Below are 20,366 nucleotides of genomic sequence, written 5' to 3'. Positions count from 1 at the left end.
TGCCTTTCTCGTGGTTGGTTTTGATAAGTCGGAAAACAAAACGACTACCAAAAGCGGGAGGTAAATAATTGATGGCCCCCTGTTTTCAAGCGCATACAAACCGCACCGAGGATATTCCTTTCACCGTATCTCGGTTGCGTTTCCTTAAAGGCAGTGTACACTCCTTCCTAGGCGCTTGGATGCATTATGAATGCACTGTAACTGCGGCGCATCGCGACCAGCACAGCGAACATCATGGCCAACTCACGAAACGGGTTTTCTTAAGCAGTTGCAGTTTGACGTTGGTCCTCGAAAAAGTTAAAGACGCAGAAGCGCAATTTAAAAACAGGAAAAATAAAAATAAAACAGCTGCTCCACGCGGATAGCCTTGCATGTGGAGGTAGTTTCATTTCGGACTGTACACTCTACAGCACGGTGGGCACGAATCTCAACCACGGACATCGAAGACCAACGTGATGCGGAATAAGATTTTAAAAAAAAACTTTGATAAGTGTAACTACAAGTTTGGTGGTGACTGTACACGAATGAGTAAACTGCGAGAATTCTTCGCCTTTTCCCGAAACCATAAACCGAAGCATACACCTTTCGGCATTGTTTACGGACTTGGAAAAATGAAACTCCCAAAAACTATATCCTGGCAGTCAAACGGCAAGTGGCAGGCCCGAAAATTTAAAACCCTACCTTACCGTACCACCTTGCAACGCGTGCAAAAAATAAAAGAAGCGTCGAAAAGTTGAGCTTTCTCCAAAAAACTTCCCTTTTCCAATACGATGCACCGGATTGTCCGCACACACCCACAAGTTGAGGGAAATTTTCACAAAGTGCAATGGAAAATTGTCGAACAAAGGGTGGGTGGCAACGGGTAACGAACAGAATGCAATGGGTCCGGTCTCGGTTTGCCGGATGCAGCAGAAGGTGGAGTCGTGCATTATTTAAAGTTTTAATTATACGTAATTATTTTCCTACAGAGGCGGACCCGGTTACACCCTTGGACGATCTTTCCGATCCGGAATCGTTCAAAGCGGCCAAGTACAGCGTTGCATAGGGATGGCCCTTATCCTTCCGGAAGAAAGGCCTGGGGTTTGTTTGTTCTCATCGTCTGCTCTGTGTGTGTGGCCAATAAGGAAACGTGTTCTGCGGTAGTTTAATGTTTGCTTGCGGATAGTGCACAAGAGAGTTCATTTGTTTGCTGGAATCGATTCAACGATTTATTGATGGCAAATTTGGTGTTCGCCAAAGAACCATTGAAATTGCAAATTTTGCACACAAAAGCTGCAATTTCATCAATATTCAATATCATTAAATTATGGTTTTAGGCAATAAATGGTAATCGAGTTGAGAAGAATTGATTATAATTTCTATTGATTTTTTGAATATTTTAAGAGTTTTATGCTGTTTGTTTGATTTCATTTCTTATAATTTTAACTCTATTTGGACAACAAAGTGAAATAATTTTTTTCACTAACTATTGACAAAGTAGCTCCTAAAATTCAATAGATTTCAATATAATTGAGGATAGATCACCTAGAAAAAACTACCTTTCTAGTGTTTTGTGAGGTAAACTAAAGTTCCAAGTGTCAAAAGTATTGTGTAGATAGTAGATGGAGTGTTATGATTTTTATTCCAACCTAGCGGCTAGTACCTTTTCTTGTAGTGAAGTAGTTATGAAATAAAACAATAGACACATATTTCTCATTTAAAAAAAACGCATTTTAAACTAACTAAATACACCCAAAAGATGAAACAAGCAGAGTGCCATCTGTCAACTAAAGTATTCATCAGTTTCAGTGAACTTCCACCTTTACAATTCCTTTTATCCCTTGTGCTATGTTGTTTTAAGAGCTTAACATCAAACATCAATCCATCACAAACTATCTACATACATAAAGCTATCGTCATCAACGATTTGTAACGAGATGCATGACATAATCCTTTAAGAGATAAGATATACGTTCATCCTGACAAGTGGTAGACATCTCCACCGTCAATCATCAATAACTATTATTAATAAAATCTTCTTCGTTCATGAATTCTCCAACATTTAGCAGGACCAAAGTTAAGAGCTTATGTTTTCAAATTCGTACCCATTTCCATCGTGATTGATCAAACGTCATCAACTGTGTAATGCTCGAATTGCCAAGCTGAAAGTAAGCTCTTTTCCAACATTCAACAACAGCAAAAAAAGTATGTTTTTTTCCAAATGCGTTTCATTCCATCAAAAAAAGGTAGACCCTCTTTAAACCCTCCAACCGTAGGGCCGTTCCATCATACCCGGAAGTGCCAATCTTTCCGCACTTGAATCGCCCCCTAGCGGGGAACAAGCAAAGCGTTTCAACCGACGATACTGATACTTCAAGATGGAGCTCAAAAACTGCCAATCATAATTTCTTCTTTCCCAATCCAAACTCGCTGGTTCGGTGCCGATTAGCGCCGTGTTCCATCAAGCCCTTCCATCCCCTGTCCCATCAGTCACTTTCACTTGCCCAGTGTCCGTGTCGAGCTGTTTCCGGCTGTGCAGAAGTAGAGCAACGTTACCATCCATCATCTGCAGCGTCTTATCAAATAATGTAAGCATTAGCAGGGGGGCCACTACGCATACGCCCAATCGCATAAGGGACGTCATTTTCTCCATTGCGGAAGAAAAATGCCGTCGAACATGGTTTTAGTGTGAAAAAATAAATCAGTTCATTTTGCAATATTTTCCTCCCGCTGCTACCGATACCTACGGAGTGGAACGCGGGAATGACACAAACATCGGCCTGGTGGGATGATACTCGTTAAAGCTTTTTCGTAATGACGTTGTTTGCATATCATATTTCTTTTGCTGAGCATAATCATTTATAACGCGTTTTTTTGTGTGTTGTCGATGGAAAATACGACACAAAACAAACCCATCCCTAGTCCCCATCGTCAGTCAGTGAATAAATCGAAGTAATTGGATCAACTCCAGTCCCTTAAAAAAACGAAATTACGCCACAAAACTGTATGGATCAAAGCGCCAGTTCGCTTTCAATAAAGCGAAGGATAGCTTTTAATCTTGATCGTCCGACATCGGGGCTCGGGTAGTTTATTACCATGATTTGTTTATCTTCTTCTTTTGCCTACCAGTGGGCTGCTCACTTCCCGGCCCCCATTACTGGGAGGGTTCGCGATTTGCAACAATTTTCTTCATTTTTGTTTTACCCGCTGTCGAATTCCGTACGGGTAGGTGGGAAGCTTTCCAGGCGCGAGGGAATGTTACGAAGCTGAAAAAGAAAGCAAACCCAGCCACCCATCCATCACGGTCATCGAAAAATTATTGGCTAGGTTCGTGAAGGCCACGGTTCTGCCTCCGTAACCGTCATGGTCAATGATTTTTGCACATTTAACTCGTGTGTATCGTTTCTGGGTATTTCTCTTCGTTTCGGGTTCGATTCGATAAAGTGTCGAAAAGAGACGTTTCAAGCGAATCCTTTTTTTTCTATACGAGCTTTATGATATGTCATGAATTAAATGAAATATTCACTGCTGTTAAATATAAATTGATGCAGCTCTTACCTGTCAATTTGCTGCTGTAAGTGTTGTAGTAGGTTGAAAGAACGCAACAAGTATCATACAGCAATGAGTAGACTCATTGTCAACCGTCAAGTTTCGATCATCTCAACCTGAAGTACATACTTAGTGTGCTATTAGTAGTAAGATAGGAACTACTATTTATAAATAATTTTTCATTGCAACTTTCAATAGTATCACTCTTACTACATTATCGTTCATTAAGTATTGGCACGCTTCACCCAGAAATCCTTGGCTCTTTCTCTCATTTCCTTCAATCAGAACCGATTACTTCAGGAAATCATCTGCAGGCGTCAATGATTAACTTCTCAGGGCCATCCCTTCACCGGCTGACCGCGATGCTTTCGATCGAAAGACTTAAAAAGGAGAAAGACGGCTGCAGTTCGTGTATCAACGCCCATGGGATGCGTTGTACTCCAAGCTCACGGCCAACGGATCCGTACCCAACAATCCACCGATCTCCGATTGAAATCAGTTGCACAGTTTCACTTTTACTGCTTTCGTTGTCCGCGTGCAGTACGTTTTCCTTTCGATTTTATTTTTCCTCCATGCCCTTTGACTGGGCTGTGGTGCTTATTTCCTGTGTGCGTGACTGCACCGATTGCATCGATTGCGCTATAGCACTTTTGTAAGCAGTGGAGTAGTTCGAAGGGAGCCTGAGATGGAATAATGCAATTTACAGTAGCATTGACGCATTGTCACTGCGGATGCTGACTGCATGTGGTAAACAACGTTCCACAATGCATCATTGCATGTGTTCGACTCGGAAGATTTACGACTCGATCTGTTGGACCGTTTTGCACTTTGACACCGTCCCACCGCTTTTGTCAGTGCATCGCAACTATCCGAAGGGTGTAGTAGATCTTAAATTACATACTAAGAGGTGCACTGTCTAACAACAACTGCATTGCAACTTGTGAACCCCTTCTGGAGTCTCCGGCACTAAACCGAACGCAATCGCCTATAGGCTGAACTATAACCATAACGAAGGCGAGGTCTCGGTGTCACCGAAATTACCCAATTTCTTCCACCAACCATCTCCCGCCTAGTGCGCGTGTGTTTGTAATTGAGTAATTTCTCAACCCGCATGCCCGCAGTGACCCAACCGCCCTCCAGGGGAGGGGTGGAGTTAGACCGCAAATGAAGCGCCTTTGTTGAAATGGGTGCTGTGATCCTTTTGCAAGGGTCATTTCAAGCAGTGGACCGGCCGCTGTAAACCCTTGACACCGAAAAAAGGTCCTGCGGATGATGGCCATAACTCTTTTTTACGCCTCATCAGGACATTACGCACTTACGGGTTTTTGCAATCGTAATAGATTGCGTTACAGCACTTTCTGGGGGTTTCTTTTATTGGTGTTTTCCCTACGTCTTACGCCAACCTAACGCACACGCATAAAATGCGCTTCCTACATCAGCAGAACCTAACACGAATCTTTCACAACTTGACTTTTGTGGAGGTAATTAATCAAATTAGCGTGATGGCCAGGAGCGGGAACAAAAAGGTTTCCAGACGTAAACTTTCGCCTCACAACAGGCAAACTCTGGAATGCTCGGGACTCCAACGGCTGGATCTGGGTGGAAGACTTCATAAAATGTCCCCTGCAACCAGCCCGAATGGAAAGATCCCGGGCATCCAAAATGCCGGTTTGTAAATGTCATTAGGAAGGAAATGTTGGGTTCGGATTTTTAAAATTTGCGTACCGCTCTCTGTGTGTTACGGAAACAATTCCTTCCCTGAAAGAGTCACCAGTGTGACAGTAATTAAAAAATTACCAACCAACTCCGCCTTGGAGGTTGACATTTGCTATCCGTTCGGGAGCGGGAGTTTATTGGTGTCGTTTGCCGCAAGCCCTCACCCACAACACTGGCCAAGCTAATCGAGCGCGGCCATGTTTTAGACACTTAATGAGATAAATGTAAAACCGAATAACTCTACCAAACGGGAAGGCAGTGTCATGAAAAGACGGTAAATTTGAACGCCCGAAGGCGTTGGCTTGCAAATGTTACCTTATGTCATGGCCGGGCGACGATAATACCGATGGGGTCCCGATGACAGAGACAGAGTGAGAGTTAATTACGTATCCTAACCGAATCAGGGGTACATGTGTCATGAAACGTTTTAAAGTGTGTTGCAAACGGCACAGCAAAGGGATCGTGTAGCGTCAGATATGAGTTTATGTCTTCCTAAATCATGTTTAATCTGCGTGGTATGGGGTGAATGTTGCCAGAGATAATGAAATTTCGTACTTGCTGCTCATAAACTTTCATCGGCGGAGTAAAAGCAGTTAAAGTAGGAGAATGGTAGTATGGGTTGGGGTTTTTTGTGAAAGTGACATCAGCAAATAAATTCTCGATGCTGTAATAGACCGTTTCACCGTACTTGGACACCGAAAAGGGCAAATAATGGTTGTCAACTTTAAATCATCTTCTTCAGCTAATGTGCACAGATGGCAATGGCTCGTAGGCTTTTTATTTGCTAAACACCTACATTGTAGCTAAATCATGCTGCACTCAGTACCACTGCTAATGGCGCTCTGTTCCACGTAGAAACAGAAGAGATTCTATCAAAAATTCAAAAGCCTAAAATTGCTTCACAGCTACTTTTGGGCGTACACAGCAAAACTTCAAAGTTATGCTATAAAGTGGAGGCCGAAGCAGCAAGTTCATTAAAAAGCCTGTCATGGAGAATGTAGTTCACTACGAAACGTACAAAAAATTGCTAACGATCCACATATCTTGGCCTACACAAGATGGGTAACAGTAGCGGCAACGGTCATCATAATTGCAATGTTATCAAAAGCGGTACTCGAACCAGATAAAGACAAGAAGCCGGTGTATGAGAGGAGACAGAGAAGCCATGTCTAATTTGAATACATGGCAGCATACACACGACCGTAAGCTAACTTATACGATTACACATCTGTGCTGAGCCTGGGAAGACTCTCGTCCGCCATACCGTTAGGCTGTGGTCTAGTTCGGTTCCTGAGGAGACGGACCACGAATACACACGTTGCTTAACGGTAAACTTCGGCCATAACATGCCTCCTATTCTGTGTAGCCCTCCGATTTCCGGTCCCTCCGGTTGGTAGAATGAATTGGTCAGCTTCCTTGGAAGAATGGCAAGCTATGCAGGCTATTGGTCCGGCAAACGTTGTTGCGTGTCTGCATGGTTGTAAAACCCAGCCTTACAGTCAAACCCTACCGCCGGATGAATACGGTTGGTAATAAATTCAATCAATATTATTACCACACTACGGAAGTACCATGGGGAAGAAGTAAACTGCAACATGAAGAAAGACGTTTGGTTTTCTAGGCCTCATGAATACCGACAGGTAGGTGAATAGCATTTGAAATATCGCAAAAGGACCTACCGACAAAGGTGGAGGTGGACGTTCTGCTAAGCTTTACCACTGTATTGGGACTTATTTTGGTCAGTAGATTTTGCATCCAACGCACATATGCAGCAGTCCCACTGCATGATGCTTATTAATCCTTCGTACATTGACGAGAGATTCATTCGGAGCTGGAGTTCCTTTCAGTGAGTCGAACGGAGATAGCTTTCGTGACCGGGTAGCTTACGGAATGCATGATGGATCTCTTCCGTCCGTCTCTTTGTCCGCTAGCCATCAATATAACCTTATCCCTAGTAGTGGCAGTGCTCCACCAAGCCGTAAGAGCCCAGAAGGAATATGACTTCAAAATTCATTCCGAGGTTTATGCATATGGTAAGTAACTGGATTGTATACAAAGAGTCCATTAGTAAGAAGAGGGAGTCTATTTCTCCGTTTCACCTGCCCATCTCATTTCACAATAATGAGATTATCTTCTCGTACAGTGTAGGAGTGAGGCAAGAACGCTTTCAGCAGGATTATTTGAAACACCGCTTGACAGTGGTATCCATATCAACATATTTGCCAAGTGTCGGAGAATTTTCATCTTAGCAGAACTAATATTTACCAAGCTGTTCAGAAGTGTACCGTTCCACCGAGACAAGTGCTATCCCTTTTGTAGGGAAACTTTGTAGTAGTGCTACGTGAGGGTTGCGTTATTTTAACACTCCCATCGATTCAAAACGCACTAGCAAACTGTTCCTTTAGAAATCGTAGCTAATACGTCCGTCGTACAGACTTAAAGTTCCCCTGTGAGCAAGCGGGTATTGCAAACACAGACATTAAATCACTTTATTGGTGATTGCGAGCAAAATATCAACTTTAAACATCATCAAGACACCAATCATTTCAAAGTACGATTGACACCCGTCCACATTTACCTCACAAAGAAGCTGTTGACAATTCTGTTGAGGGGAAAGTAATTAACTAAGATAGAAGCATTTCCACTTTCCACTCAACCAGGCAGTGCACCATTTTTCGCACCAATCAGCCAATGGATGACTTTTCTGCACTCGTATACTTCTATGACGAAGTGTTCTTTGAGATATCTTTGTAAGCATAGGATCATTCGGGGAAGAAGTAGTTAGTACCATAATCACAATGATTAATTTTGTTTTCATCTCAGTGATATAAATGTATGTGTAAAGTGTTAAACTGTTTATTGTAATGGTTTAGAATTCCAAACAGGAAGCTCTAACGTGTATTCTGTAAAGTGAGAGCTAAATCACACACAAACAACAAAGCAGAACGTGACATGTTGAAAGCAAGAATTAACCCGCTAATTAATCTGATTTATCACCTGTCACTCAACGCTATCAGTCACATCTTCACATCCTTTCTCCCCAAGAGAATCCAATCCATTGTTGTGGTGCCAAAAACAATTGTCGGTCATGAAGCAAATCTACCCTTTTTCAGCACACCCAACGATAGCGATTCATTTTATCGTCGGTGATTTGTTATTAGATACCTTTTTTGTGTGTGGTTTTCTATAAAGAAAAACGACAGCATGCGGTAGTTGATAGTGGGCAATTAGTTCCCATTGAAGGTGCGAGACCGTCACATCATATCGTGCTGCGCGTTAGGTAAGTTTTTATTTGCGTTTTATTGCCAAAACGGATTGCTTCACGTCATTTACGGTCGCCCATTAGATTCATCCCCCAAAATCCTTCGGCAGTAAGCCGACGAAGTGCTTGAAGATAGTTTTTTCTTGTTGGTTTTGTTGCGATGATTCCTTGTTTTGTGGCACAAGGCAGGTACGATGTTGAGCACGTTCGATTGCGTTGGCTTTTTTCGGGTGATTGATCGCTTTATATCGAGCCCACAATACGAATGATGAATTTGCGTGAGTGCGATGGAGAAAAGGAGAGAGAGACAGATAGAAATCTAATGGAGCACCTGTCAGACTGTTGATGCCCGTTCGGTAAAAATGGCACGTGGATGTCCGCCAGAAGGCATGTATGTAGATACCGGTACATTTGTACTCCTGAAGAAGGCTGGAAAGGCTCATGTTCGGCAAATTATTTGTCCATTGTTCGACCTCGCAATGAAACTAAACTGTGTTATTTTTTTTGCGTGCTGCCTATGGCAAATAACAACTTTTGTTTGACAAACGATGAGCAATTGGGACACCAAATGGTGCACTCGGCATGTTGGACGATCGCCTTCGGAAGCGTCTGTTAATGATCCAACCAGCCCACATAGTAAGGCTAAAATCGAACCATATGAAAGCTCGATCAATTATCCTCAGCTCCCCAGTTCCCGAACGGGACGTTCACTTTCGGGGAAACACATTCGCCGAGAGTCAACTAGTGACCGAGATTCTTCTCTCCAGAAATGAGGTTAAAATGTGTAGGAATAATTTAAGAAACAAAACAAAAACAGCAAAGCCGTTAATTTTTAACCACCGTGGTGCGGTACTGCATCGGGTCAGAGCAGAAGGAATTTTGCCGCATTTATAACGATCTCACTTATCGCTACAGGTGTGTGCACAATAAATCGAGCTTCATACAGTTGCAATTAGAGTTGCTCCTACTCACCAACACCCTAAAGGTGGTGAGGTACAGAGGCGGTAAAAAAAAGAGTTATGCATTTAATTACAACAACGGGCAACATGTTGAGCAGTTCCACACCCAGCCTTACTTCATCTGGTGCGATGAGATGAGAATGGTACACCACTTGTTAAGATAATTGTGGACAGCTCCAGCTCCGGAGAAACCAGTTTGCAAACCGCTCGATAGCACCAATAAGCGTCGGCAACCTCGGGCTGATAAATCATCAGTTTTGTAAAATCTCACCTCGCGTCTAACAGCTCGTAATGGCCGGCATACTTATCTAATGCCTCCGCTAACGCTTTTGAACAGCACCATGAATTAGAAATTGTGGAGTACACAATATATGTAGATATTCCATATATTCGACGGGGAATGATTAGACGCACTGTGTTATAATGATTGCTAATTGTTTTCAATCGAGATAAATAGCGATAGCGTACTGCGAATATTGCTTGATACAATATTGTACCATCTTCCAGGCCAGAGCCGTACCATCTAGACCACTGTTCCAATCAAAGCTTGTGTACCGAGGTAGACAAACTCCCGGCAGCTATTAGTGCATCCATGTGTCTATTTGTTTAGAAACCCTGGTACCGTCTCCGCACAGCAAGTTGGTGCTTACTCAAGTCAATTTTGCACCACCCAAAAGTCTATGAAACACGATGATTACAACACAGGGAGACGCTCGTTGGCTGAACTTTGCTAGATTACTAATAGAAGATACTTCCAGATCATCCTGTTTTCTTGGAGTAGCCAGCAAGCCTCCAGGGTGAAAGCGACAATATGACGTGTTTGAGTTCGATTATCTCCCATCATCATCTTCCGGTCGCCGGATGGTAATGCATTGGAGAGATAGGAAGACTCACTTCTTCGGCTGTTTCGCTCAAGTGCAATCGCCGATGACTTGAGATCCCGCCGGGAACAGGGGCTTGGAGACGATCGAAAGCTGTTTAAGCAAACCGTTGGCCGTCGGTTTTACGACTTTCACATTTTACGTTTCACCCGACAGCATCCGGCAGCACCATAGCAGAGTATGGATTTTGTTGCCCTTTTTTTACGCCTTCTTATGGGACAATGCTGTAATGTCGGACGGTTGGTACTATATCAAACTCTCGTGAATATTTAAAAAAAACACAAAGGGAAAAAACGCTAAACCTTCTTCCAAACCATGCGTCTCAGAATGCGAGTCTCAGTAGTCGTTTTGCAGCACGACGGTGCCCCTTTGTGCGACAGTCGAAGGTTCCTCGGTGATCTATTGTGTTTGTGGTACCAAATGCCGTCCTCAAGGTATGCCAGTCTGCTCAACGGTGCTCCAATTAAAATCCTATTAAGATAGGATCGGTTTCAAACGAGAGAAATTCATTCCGGTACGTAAAAAGCGAACCAAATGGAATCGTACGCACTATGCTACTAATGACCTAACGTGCTGCACCACGAGATTCCTTCGATATCCGTGGATTCGTGTGGTTGGTGCGTGTAGTGGAAACACCTCCCACCATCGTGTATGCACAACCGTCCTTCCTCAGTTTCCATCATCATTGTCTGTCAAGTTCACCACCGTACCTATCCGCGTCGAGCCGAGTCGACCGTTAGCAGGTCTCGGTCATGGATGAAATCGAATTGGATTGGAAAGATGATTCAGCTCATTTGGAGCAGCTGGGACCATCGAATGGGATGGTCTACACAAATGTTTATCTAAAATCAATTTTTGGAGCCTCCTTCAATGATCAAATTACTACCGTTTTCGGATTGTGTTTTTGTTTTGTTTTTGCTTCGTGCGGCCATTGTCCTTACCCCGTACGTTGTCCGTGGAGCATCGGAATCGAACGCTTACGATACGCTCCGAATGCCACCGGCATTGGAATGTTCGGCACTCGGAGTGCTTTGTGAAAATTATACACCATCGATCATGAGCCGGATCGGTTTTGTTTTCCAAACATGGCGTACAGCGAGACGCAATAGAAATTGGAGCAACCAGCGTAGAGAACTTCCAATTAGATACAGTTACCAAAATCAACAAACAATTTCGATCACAATCGAAAAGAGCATCTCTTGTGAAGGAGTTCAAACTGGAACAGGAGCGTAACGGTGAACAAGTGCCTACTTCAGCCATTTCACATTCCACCAAATATGGACCAGTTTGGACAAGGTAAAGCGTTCATTTCCGGTCTTATTATGATACCGTTAAAGAGCCCTTGTAATGAGAATTAATTGATATCTAGAGATCCCATCAGCAAATGTTTTAAAGCTTGCAATATTGCCCGAGTTGGTAAGTAGATCAGGCAAAAAAGTGAATGGTGTTTTCTCCCCCCCACCAACGGGTGTAACGAGGAATTGTGCAATTCTCCAAGGAGTGCCTAGGAGAGATGTTGACAACGAGAAACTTCATCTTCCACTGGAGGTCGAAACGTGTACAAATTAAATCCCTTTTAATGCAGGGAAAATGAAAGGGAAATGAGTGCACTTACCTTTCCCAGAATCCCAGTGCTGTTGGATATATTGTTTTTGTTTAGTTTTATTATTTTCACTCCCATATGGACCTCCCGTGGCTGGTCGTTGCACGATCACCGTATCAAACAACGGTAGTGAAAGGCAGCAACAGGTACAATCACACCGTATCTGGGCCATCACTTTCATTGACGCGATGTGATCATGCCCATCAACTCCGGCCACTCAAATGACTTTCATTTATCCGGTACGGTCGGTGTACGACCGGAAGACATCAAACATGAGAGGATCTTGGCGCGAAACTCACAAACAATCGTTTTCTGCACCTCGAAACCTCTTCCCCCTCACTCTCTCTCTCTCTCTCTCTCTCTATCTCTTTGCCACATATGGTGCAGGCGTGTGTTTACCATCATCGAACAAAAAAAAAACAACACACAAACAAGCTTGCGTTAAATAATTTCGTTTTCCCTTTCATTGCATTCCCCAGGCTGCCATTACACGCACTGAGATTGAGATCTTCATAAACACCCCCCCTCTCATCCAATGGATCGAACGAAACCTTCTCCACGGGGAACTACTGCCATTGCACACACGATCATTGTGCGGTAGTTACAGCAACAGTTGATCTCTTACCCAGTTCCCAATGCGGGTCGGCACACACAGGTTGGTAATGAAAGTAAAACTAGCTGAAGGTCTCGAACGATCGTAACGCGTCGATCAACTGGTGGAGGTGTAACATAGTGTATCATGGCGTGCGTAAGTATCGTACACACACTAACTGCACGTCGGTCAAGATGGTGGACCGCACGATAACCTACAGGTGGACGATACTAAGCCATGTATTAGCTCAAGTGGTGTTACAGGTCGAAAGGCAAATAGTAGCTGGCGGACCTTACAACCTACGGAGCAGCTGCGTGTGGTGTGATGTACTTGACAGAAGGAAATACACAATTAGTTGTCCTGTCAGTAGAAACCAGACAACGTCTCATTTACCTTGACTACATACCCAGATTATGGTGTAACGGGCGTAGTTAGCGGTCTTGGGTCTAATCAAACAGATGTAGTTTGGAATGCCGCACAAGATACAAGATATCAGAGGAGCCGACGTGATGAAACCCCCAATTTGACAGCGTGCTGTCACCAAGGCACTTACCCATCTCCACTTACCCATCAATGGTAGCCACTTATTGGCACACTTCGTTGCCCATCGAAGAAGTGGTTTGAAGCGAGCGGCGCAGGAGAGCCAAAAATAGTGAGGAACCTTGTGGATGTAGACGATCCGCACGAGTGACGCTCATATGACCGGGGAGTTTGACGCAACAGTGACGGTTCGTATCGCGAATTGCTCCGTTTCGGAAGCACCCAACTATAACCCTAGCGTGATGGGGGAAGTAATCGTTTAGAAACCGTCGCTCCTTACCTAATCGGGCCCAACACTACACCAAATGAACCGTCGTAGTGGCCTTCGGAACCGGTGAAATAACGCCGGTGAGATTAGAATCAATCGCAGCACAAAGGCACCCGAAAGGTGTCACAGTCAAAGGACGCGATGACCATTTGTGTGCGTTTCTACTGCTCGCCAAATGGATGTAAATTTAATTTTATCGATTTTCGAAACCATGGCGCACGGGGGGACACCTGCGTATGTGTTCCAATGATGGTCGGTGCTAGGATCGATCGTTAATGTTGGAAATTTATGTGCGATTGAAACCATGGGAAAATCATTTAGACCTCCGGGCTGTTATATCTCCTCCCCCGGGGAGGGGGTGATGGAACGTGTATGAGCTTTTACTTTTTTTTTGCTTTAAAAAAAATAAAACATTCGTCTTTGTGCTAGCCGCCTTCAGGTGTAACGTTGGTGGGGCAAAGCAAAGCAGAATCAATTCACATCCATCGGGATGGTGTACACAGTACACTATCTCTTCGGTGACCGAACACAAACCAACCAAAGCATCGATGTAATGAAAATGTTATTTTATGGATTGAACTAACAACACACAGCTATAAAAGGCACACACCGGAGCTGTGTGATGCAAAGCAAAACAAAGGCAAAAAAAGGACAGCTCCGATGGCGTAACGAGTCAAGGATGAAGCAAGAGGAGTTGAACAAAAACACCCTATCTTAGCCTCGCCGGTTTTTGCGCGCTTAGTCGATCTAGGTTTAATGGCTATGCAAATGGTTATTGCGAAGCACCCCATCTGAATGCTATCAATGCAATCCGCATTGCTGTAGCTAAAATATGGAACTGTAAAGGGAAGCTTCACGCTCCATAAAGCGCCCCAACAGTACTGCTAAAGCGTGATTTAAAGCTTCAGCATTGAGTCACGTATAAGGATTTCATTCAATGCCTTTTCTTTTATTTTAGCTTAGCTAGAATAGAAATAAAACTGATGTCCAATCGACAATAAAACACACGAAGTTTGTTATCTAATGATTTGATTAGTTTTATTTAATTACTTTTAAATTGATCGAAGTTTTTCTCTTCAAAAGCATACGAAACATTGGAGATTTAAAATTGGTACGAGAATTTCATTTCATTTGCTACTCACAGCGATTAATTTCACTACAATCATGCTGAATGCGTCTTGACTCTCTAATTCCAACAATATTTCATTCCCGTGTAATGTACTCAGTTAGCATCACATGACGCTTCTGCCGGTTTGCTCTTGGTCTCAAAGCCAGGTCGGGTCTTAATTAATCTTACATTAAGCTCACCCAACCCCCCCCGTACGCATGGGCTGGAAGTACCGACCGCACAAGGCTACGCAAGGTTACAGCCGATGCACTTCGCCAAAGGTGACCACATCATTGGGTGGGAACGGAATCCGACAAACCGCGAAACTTGAGTCGGAACTTGCGTAGGTTCGTTGTAACCGGGCGTGAGCCGGGTTGCATCGGTAAGGGCATCGGTAAGGTTCATCGTTGCAGCAGTGTGCTGCATGCCGGCTGTACTTGAAAAACACGCACCGACACCGAGCTGGTAGTGAGTGTGAGTGGGAATGATGTTTCACTTTCTATTGGTCTGTGCATTTGCACGAAGCTTTGCGAAATCATGAGAAACCTTTTGATGGTGGGATTGTAGTTTACATCAAAACACTTGTATACTAAGTAAATGAATCCTAAACTTATTTGTTTACCATGTATTCAAGTCGTCGAGTTAAGCATATATTTGAGATCGCTCCAAACCTACAAGTACCATAATTTTTTTTAAATTGTAAAGTAATGGAAAAGAAATAACCCCTTCTCATGCCTGGTCGGTATAGTCTAAACGATCGATCAGTTTTCAAAGCGAAAAACAACTTTTCATCGTAAACGAACATTTCTCAAGAGCGCAGTAACAAAACAGCATCCGAGCGCATTGCATCCAAGTCCGATGTCACAAAGTCTTATTTTCCACTGTCACTAAGACGCATCCACTGCATCTTAGGCACGGCAAAGTCTCCGACCGGCAGACAGAGAACAAATGGCCAATCTTCGCCATTCTATTCCATGCCGTATGTCATGGGTAAGCGTGTGGAAAATGGGAATACCAGCAAACGCTACGAAAAAAAAATGCTTTACCAAAAGACGCATCGTCGTGACATTTTGCAAGCGGTAGAAAGCACGAAAGCATTGCAGTTGATGCACCGAAAGCACAGTGACTGGATCGGGCGAAATGGATGCGAATCATTTGATGCAGCGAAACAACACATCACACGAAAAGAAAGAACAAAAACCTTCGTATTGGGCGCAACCCAACCGAGCAAAAATAGGGTGTAAAAGCGACACGCAAACACTGCACTCGAAGTAGTAACTCACAGCACAAAACAATGTGTAACGATGGTGACTGTGAAGCAGCAGAATAACACGCGACACTTTGCATGGAAAGGCATGGTAAATCGGCGTAAGTGCAAAGTGCAGCGAAAGTGCAGTTAGTTTGAAGTTGTGAGCCCACAATGCCTCCCTCACCACAGTGTCACGCGTCTCCCAGTGGCTGTGGGTTGGCAAGTGTCAGGTGTGCAATAGGAAAAGAGAGGAATGTAAGTACACAAAATCAGTCGGCAAACGAAAAGGAAAGCATACTGTTAGTGCCAGATCGGTCAGGGAAGGTCTTACGAGCGAAAGGGTGCTCCTTTCCGTGCTGTATGCGGGCATTGGTGTCGTAGGATTAAGGTTAGAAAAGCTGTAGATCCCCAGTTCCAAAAAAAAAAGCAAAACCCATTGTTAGAGAAAACCCGAATCCTCGGAATGGTTTGGCTGTCGCAAGCCACAGAAGAGCAGCTAAAGCATTGGAGCAGCGTTTGCAGGAAGGAAGTTCATCAGGAAGTAGCAGAATGAGCGAGCGCTGGGTTGTAACGTCATCTCTTCCGAAGACAATCCTTCACACGCAACGCTATTCTCCACCCGGTATGCAATCCGGCAGCAATCCACAATAGAAAACACAAAAACCCATCACCATCAAAGGGAAGAGAGCAACGGAACGGTATCCTACGACAACTAAAACCATCCCCCAACGGTTCGGAAGTTCGGAGCAAACTGGAAAAGGATCGCTACGGGATACTCTACTGCAGCGCGGGGATGGTTCCAGCAAGATTGAAACTGTGGTCCAGTTGCTGCGGAAGCGAGCCGAGATGGGCGAGCAAGGATTTGCCTCACAAATGGAGTCAAACGGTGCTGGGACGTCTCTAAGGGTAACTTTCCGGTGTGCCGAAAATTTCTGGAATCCTCCCACGACTCGTAATAACACGCGGGACAAACGCGTTAGAGGACCGATAAGGGAATGGAAGAAATAAAATTGTGAACGTTTACTTACAGAGAAAGCAGAACGCGAACAAGGCAAAATTTAGCACTCGGAAACCATTCATCTTGGATGTGTCGTCGTTGCTAGTTTTTTTCCTTCCTTGAAGCCTGCTTAGTGATGCTGATGAAAACCGGATGTTGGGTTCCGAACTCACTGTCACTATTGCTGGAATCCGTTTGATATGAAAATCCAGTAAACACACACACACACACAAACACTTTTCCCACCGTTTTTTATTACTATTGAGTGGGAACTCACTGCCCACTGACACTCCTGTCACCGGAAGACACGGAGCAGTAGATACTGATTACGCTTAAGTTATAACTAGCTCCAGAGAAGAATCACATTCGTCAGGTGTCAGAATGGGTTTCCTTTCTTGCACAACGCTCACTTTCTTCCTACCTAAACGCTTCACTTACTGGGTCTACTTAAATGACACTTTTGACACTTTTTGTTTGATGTGCCACACACGACGCCACTATAAGAGAACACGCACTAAACGCTATCATTTGAAGAAACGGTTTGAATTTTGAATTCTGCAACTATTCGCACCAATCCATACGCTGCACTGGATATTTTGTTGTTTCTTTCCGTAACCTGCAAAACAAAACACATTAAACACAAGCGTAACAAATTTCTACAAACTGTTTTGCATCTGTTCCCTGTGCTTAACACTCTCTTTTTTTATTCCCAAACTTTAGCGCTCTTTCGCTGTATCTTTCACGAAGCGTTTCTTGGTAGCGGATATAATTTGCATAGGAATTCTACACAGTGGATTTCTATTGCCGACAACTTCAATGCACAACAGTGTTTTCACTTTTCACACCTCTCACTTGGAACACACCAACAGGAGAAACTGAAACGAAACATGAAAAACAGTGGTAGAAATATTAGATTAGTTTTGTCAGTGACGCTTTAGCTGTGGTATATTAGTTTCATCGCAAACTCAAAACTAGGTCACAATTTTAATACTAGCGACGGAACCTTTTTTTTGAACAACGTTCCCCCGATTTCGTCACACCATCGACTTTTACTTCCAGTGACAGTTTGTGACTATATAGCCAGACGCGCACACTGCACACTTTGACCGACCGATGTGTTCGAGCTCTCGCTGTCGACTGACCAGCGGGTGATTACTCAATCCGGTGGGAAGGATACGCGCCGTAAGCCGCTAGAAAACCGGTCTGCGTACAGGTCATCGTCTTCGATCGTAAAACAAGTGTGGTAGATCCGGCTGTAATACAGCTGGCCTTTGCAGTCGGATGCAATAATCAACCGGAAAAGATGCATTTCTAGTAGTAAAGCGAAATCTAAAGATTACCGGTTTAGGAGTCACTCTCCCCACGGTTGGTGGATCTTGTGGTAAGATTAGTCAACCGAAAATTACAGTCATCGAAACGGGCCTGGTACGGCTAGAAGGATGTTGTTGTGCCTTTCTTTGGTGATTCACCTCAAGCCTCGTTGCGTTACGATCATGATCATCTCATCATCGTCATCTAATGGGCCGGCCGTACTCAAGTGGCGGATACGTTTTCGCATCTCCAATCTGGTTTGTGCAGGTTGTGAAAGTTTCTGATAGCCGGGAGGAAATGATTGATTAAGCCACTGCCACTCCTACTTCATTTTTCCTTCTATTTACGTGTTACTTCGTTTAGATACATACAACAATACCATAAGATGTACTTAAGGTTCATCTCTTGACGAGCTTTCCTCGGAACATAAACGCCACTTGAGATTGAAGTGCTAAACGTACCCGTGTATGTATGTAGTTGAACGACGAGTTCTCGTCGAGAGGTGCGCAAGAAAATGGTACTCCCTTCCCAATCGGCATTTGGAGGTATACGGAATTCGTGCACGGAACCGGAAAACTGTAGTTTTCTGATCTTTTGGACACAAAAGTATCTTTGGAGACCAATAATTGCTCCCATAGATTCTTCTTTTGTTGCAAAAGTTTGCCATCTAAGAAATCCCAAAGACTCCGCAGTAACCGTGTTCTCCAATGAAACTCACTTTAATCTACCTTGGAGTCGGGGAACCTAGGAAAAAGGCGAAAAAAGCACACAATTGATTCTACAAAGACCGGAGATATTTGTATTCTGCTCCTTCTTCGGTCCCACGACTAACGGTGCCCAACAGAAATGGTTACCGTTACAAAAAACAATCGTGATACTAGAAGTGCAAGAAAGATGGGAGAATAATAAGAACTGTAGAACGAGCTAAAATTGTGGAGAAAAAATAATAATAAATGGCCTATTTCGGTCACACTGCCAACAGTATCCGGAGGCGCTTGTACTCTCTACACCGGAAAAGAGCACTTCAACCGATAGCCGGTCCACACTTGGACGACAACGGCGGGCCCTGAACTAATAGAAAAAGGCCATTTTTTAGCAATTGATTGCTGAATAACATCCAGCATGGTGGCGTTACTCGAAAAGGGCGAACACAATGTGCAAAAGCACCATGGACATTTCTTTCATCCCTTTTTCCTATTTTCGTTTTGTTATCTCTCGTTGATGTTGTTGGTTTGCAACTGGGGCTTCGGTAACCTTTGGAGGGGATCGACGGGTCCGGAAATGGTGACAATGATACACACCCTGGTGCGGAAGCGAAAGAACGTGCGAAAACCATCATCATCCTGTCCCGATGGAGTCGAAGAAAGCAGATTTGCAAGATCGGTCGAATCCCTAACCTCAAAGCTTTCCGTGACGCCAGTTGCAACCGTGCCGCTGGGAGTTTGGGACGGTGTCGGACGGATGACACATTTTTATCGGAGATCGTATCTTGGATTGTGTGTAGAAAAACAAGCGAAAAAAGCACATTGTGGACTCTGCCCGGGGCTGGTTATCCTTTTTTAACTTGGAGTTGAGGATACTAAAACGGCGAACATGTAATGGTCAACTGAAGATGTTAATCGCTCTCAGAAAACAGGAAAAGGTAGAATATATTGAAAAAGACCTCCTATGCTTTGATGCTTATCATTCGGGTAGAATTTTATTTGAGAAAAGCGATTGAATGATCATCTTTAAACAGTTCAAGATACTGATTGCTGATACAGATTAAAAGAGGATAATTTGTTTCATATTCATGATGAAATTGATGGTTTTATTAAGTATACATTTATGGAAGATAAATATTATATGTTTACAGTTCTCAAATGTGGATTCTTTGTTAGGTTTTCTACTGTGAGAGGAAACAATAGGAACTACATCTTGATTTGGAAAAAAACCAATAAAAACCCAATATTATGTACAATTTTCGTGTTGTTATACAGTTGATATGATTTGTTGGAAAACTATAGTTTATTGACAAACTCGTATTGGCAAACTTTATTGAAGAATTCGTCAGCTTTCGATAGAGTCCATGTCTCAGAGGTGAATGTGATCCTCGATTGTCGTGACAGATACATTTTGTTCCTTCTTTTAATTTGTTAATAGGATCAGTGTATCATTATTTCTTGGAAGTTTAAAACAATCCAACCAACCTAGTTTTTTTCCTTGTTTTGCTTCATTTCTACATTATGGGATACTTAAAAATAATTAATATTTACGTTTCTTACATATTTTTATTTGCAGACAACGATGTTCAACCTTAAGTAGCTTAATGAAATTCTTCGATTGGATAGCGCTGGACCAGTAAGTACGTAC

General features: G+C 43.4%; 1 protein-coding gene across 5 annotated transcripts in view; it reads right to left on the bottom strand.

Moving 5' to 3' along the window:
* The window catches only part of LOC125774841 (uncharacterized), a 66,833-nt gene that overhangs the window by 19,708 nt on the left and 26,759 nt on the right, over positions 1-20,366 (bottom strand). For 3 of the 5 annotated variants that reach the window (XM_049445143.1, XM_049445146.1, XM_049445147.1), the window contains exon 2: positions 16,735-17,319. In XM_049445143.1, the coding sequence (XP_049301100.1) occupies positions 16,735-16,786 (52 nt within the window). In that variant the 5' untranslated portion in view covers positions 16,787-17,319. Of the gene's footprint in view, positions 1-16,734; positions 17,320-17,548; positions 17,579-20,366 lie in introns of all 5 variants that reach the window. The other 2 variants (XM_049445144.1, XM_049445145.1) reach the window with 1 other exon arrangement.

Source organism: Anopheles funestus, chromosome 2RL (assembly GCF_943734845.2).
Source record: "Anopheles funestus chromosome 2RL, idAnoFuneDA-416_04, whole genome shotgun sequence".
Lineage (NCBI taxonomy): Eukaryota > Metazoa > Arthropoda > Insecta > Diptera > Culicidae > Anopheles > Anopheles funestus.
Note: the sequence above shows the minus strand (reverse complement) of the source record. Positions and strands in the feature narration are given on the sequence as shown.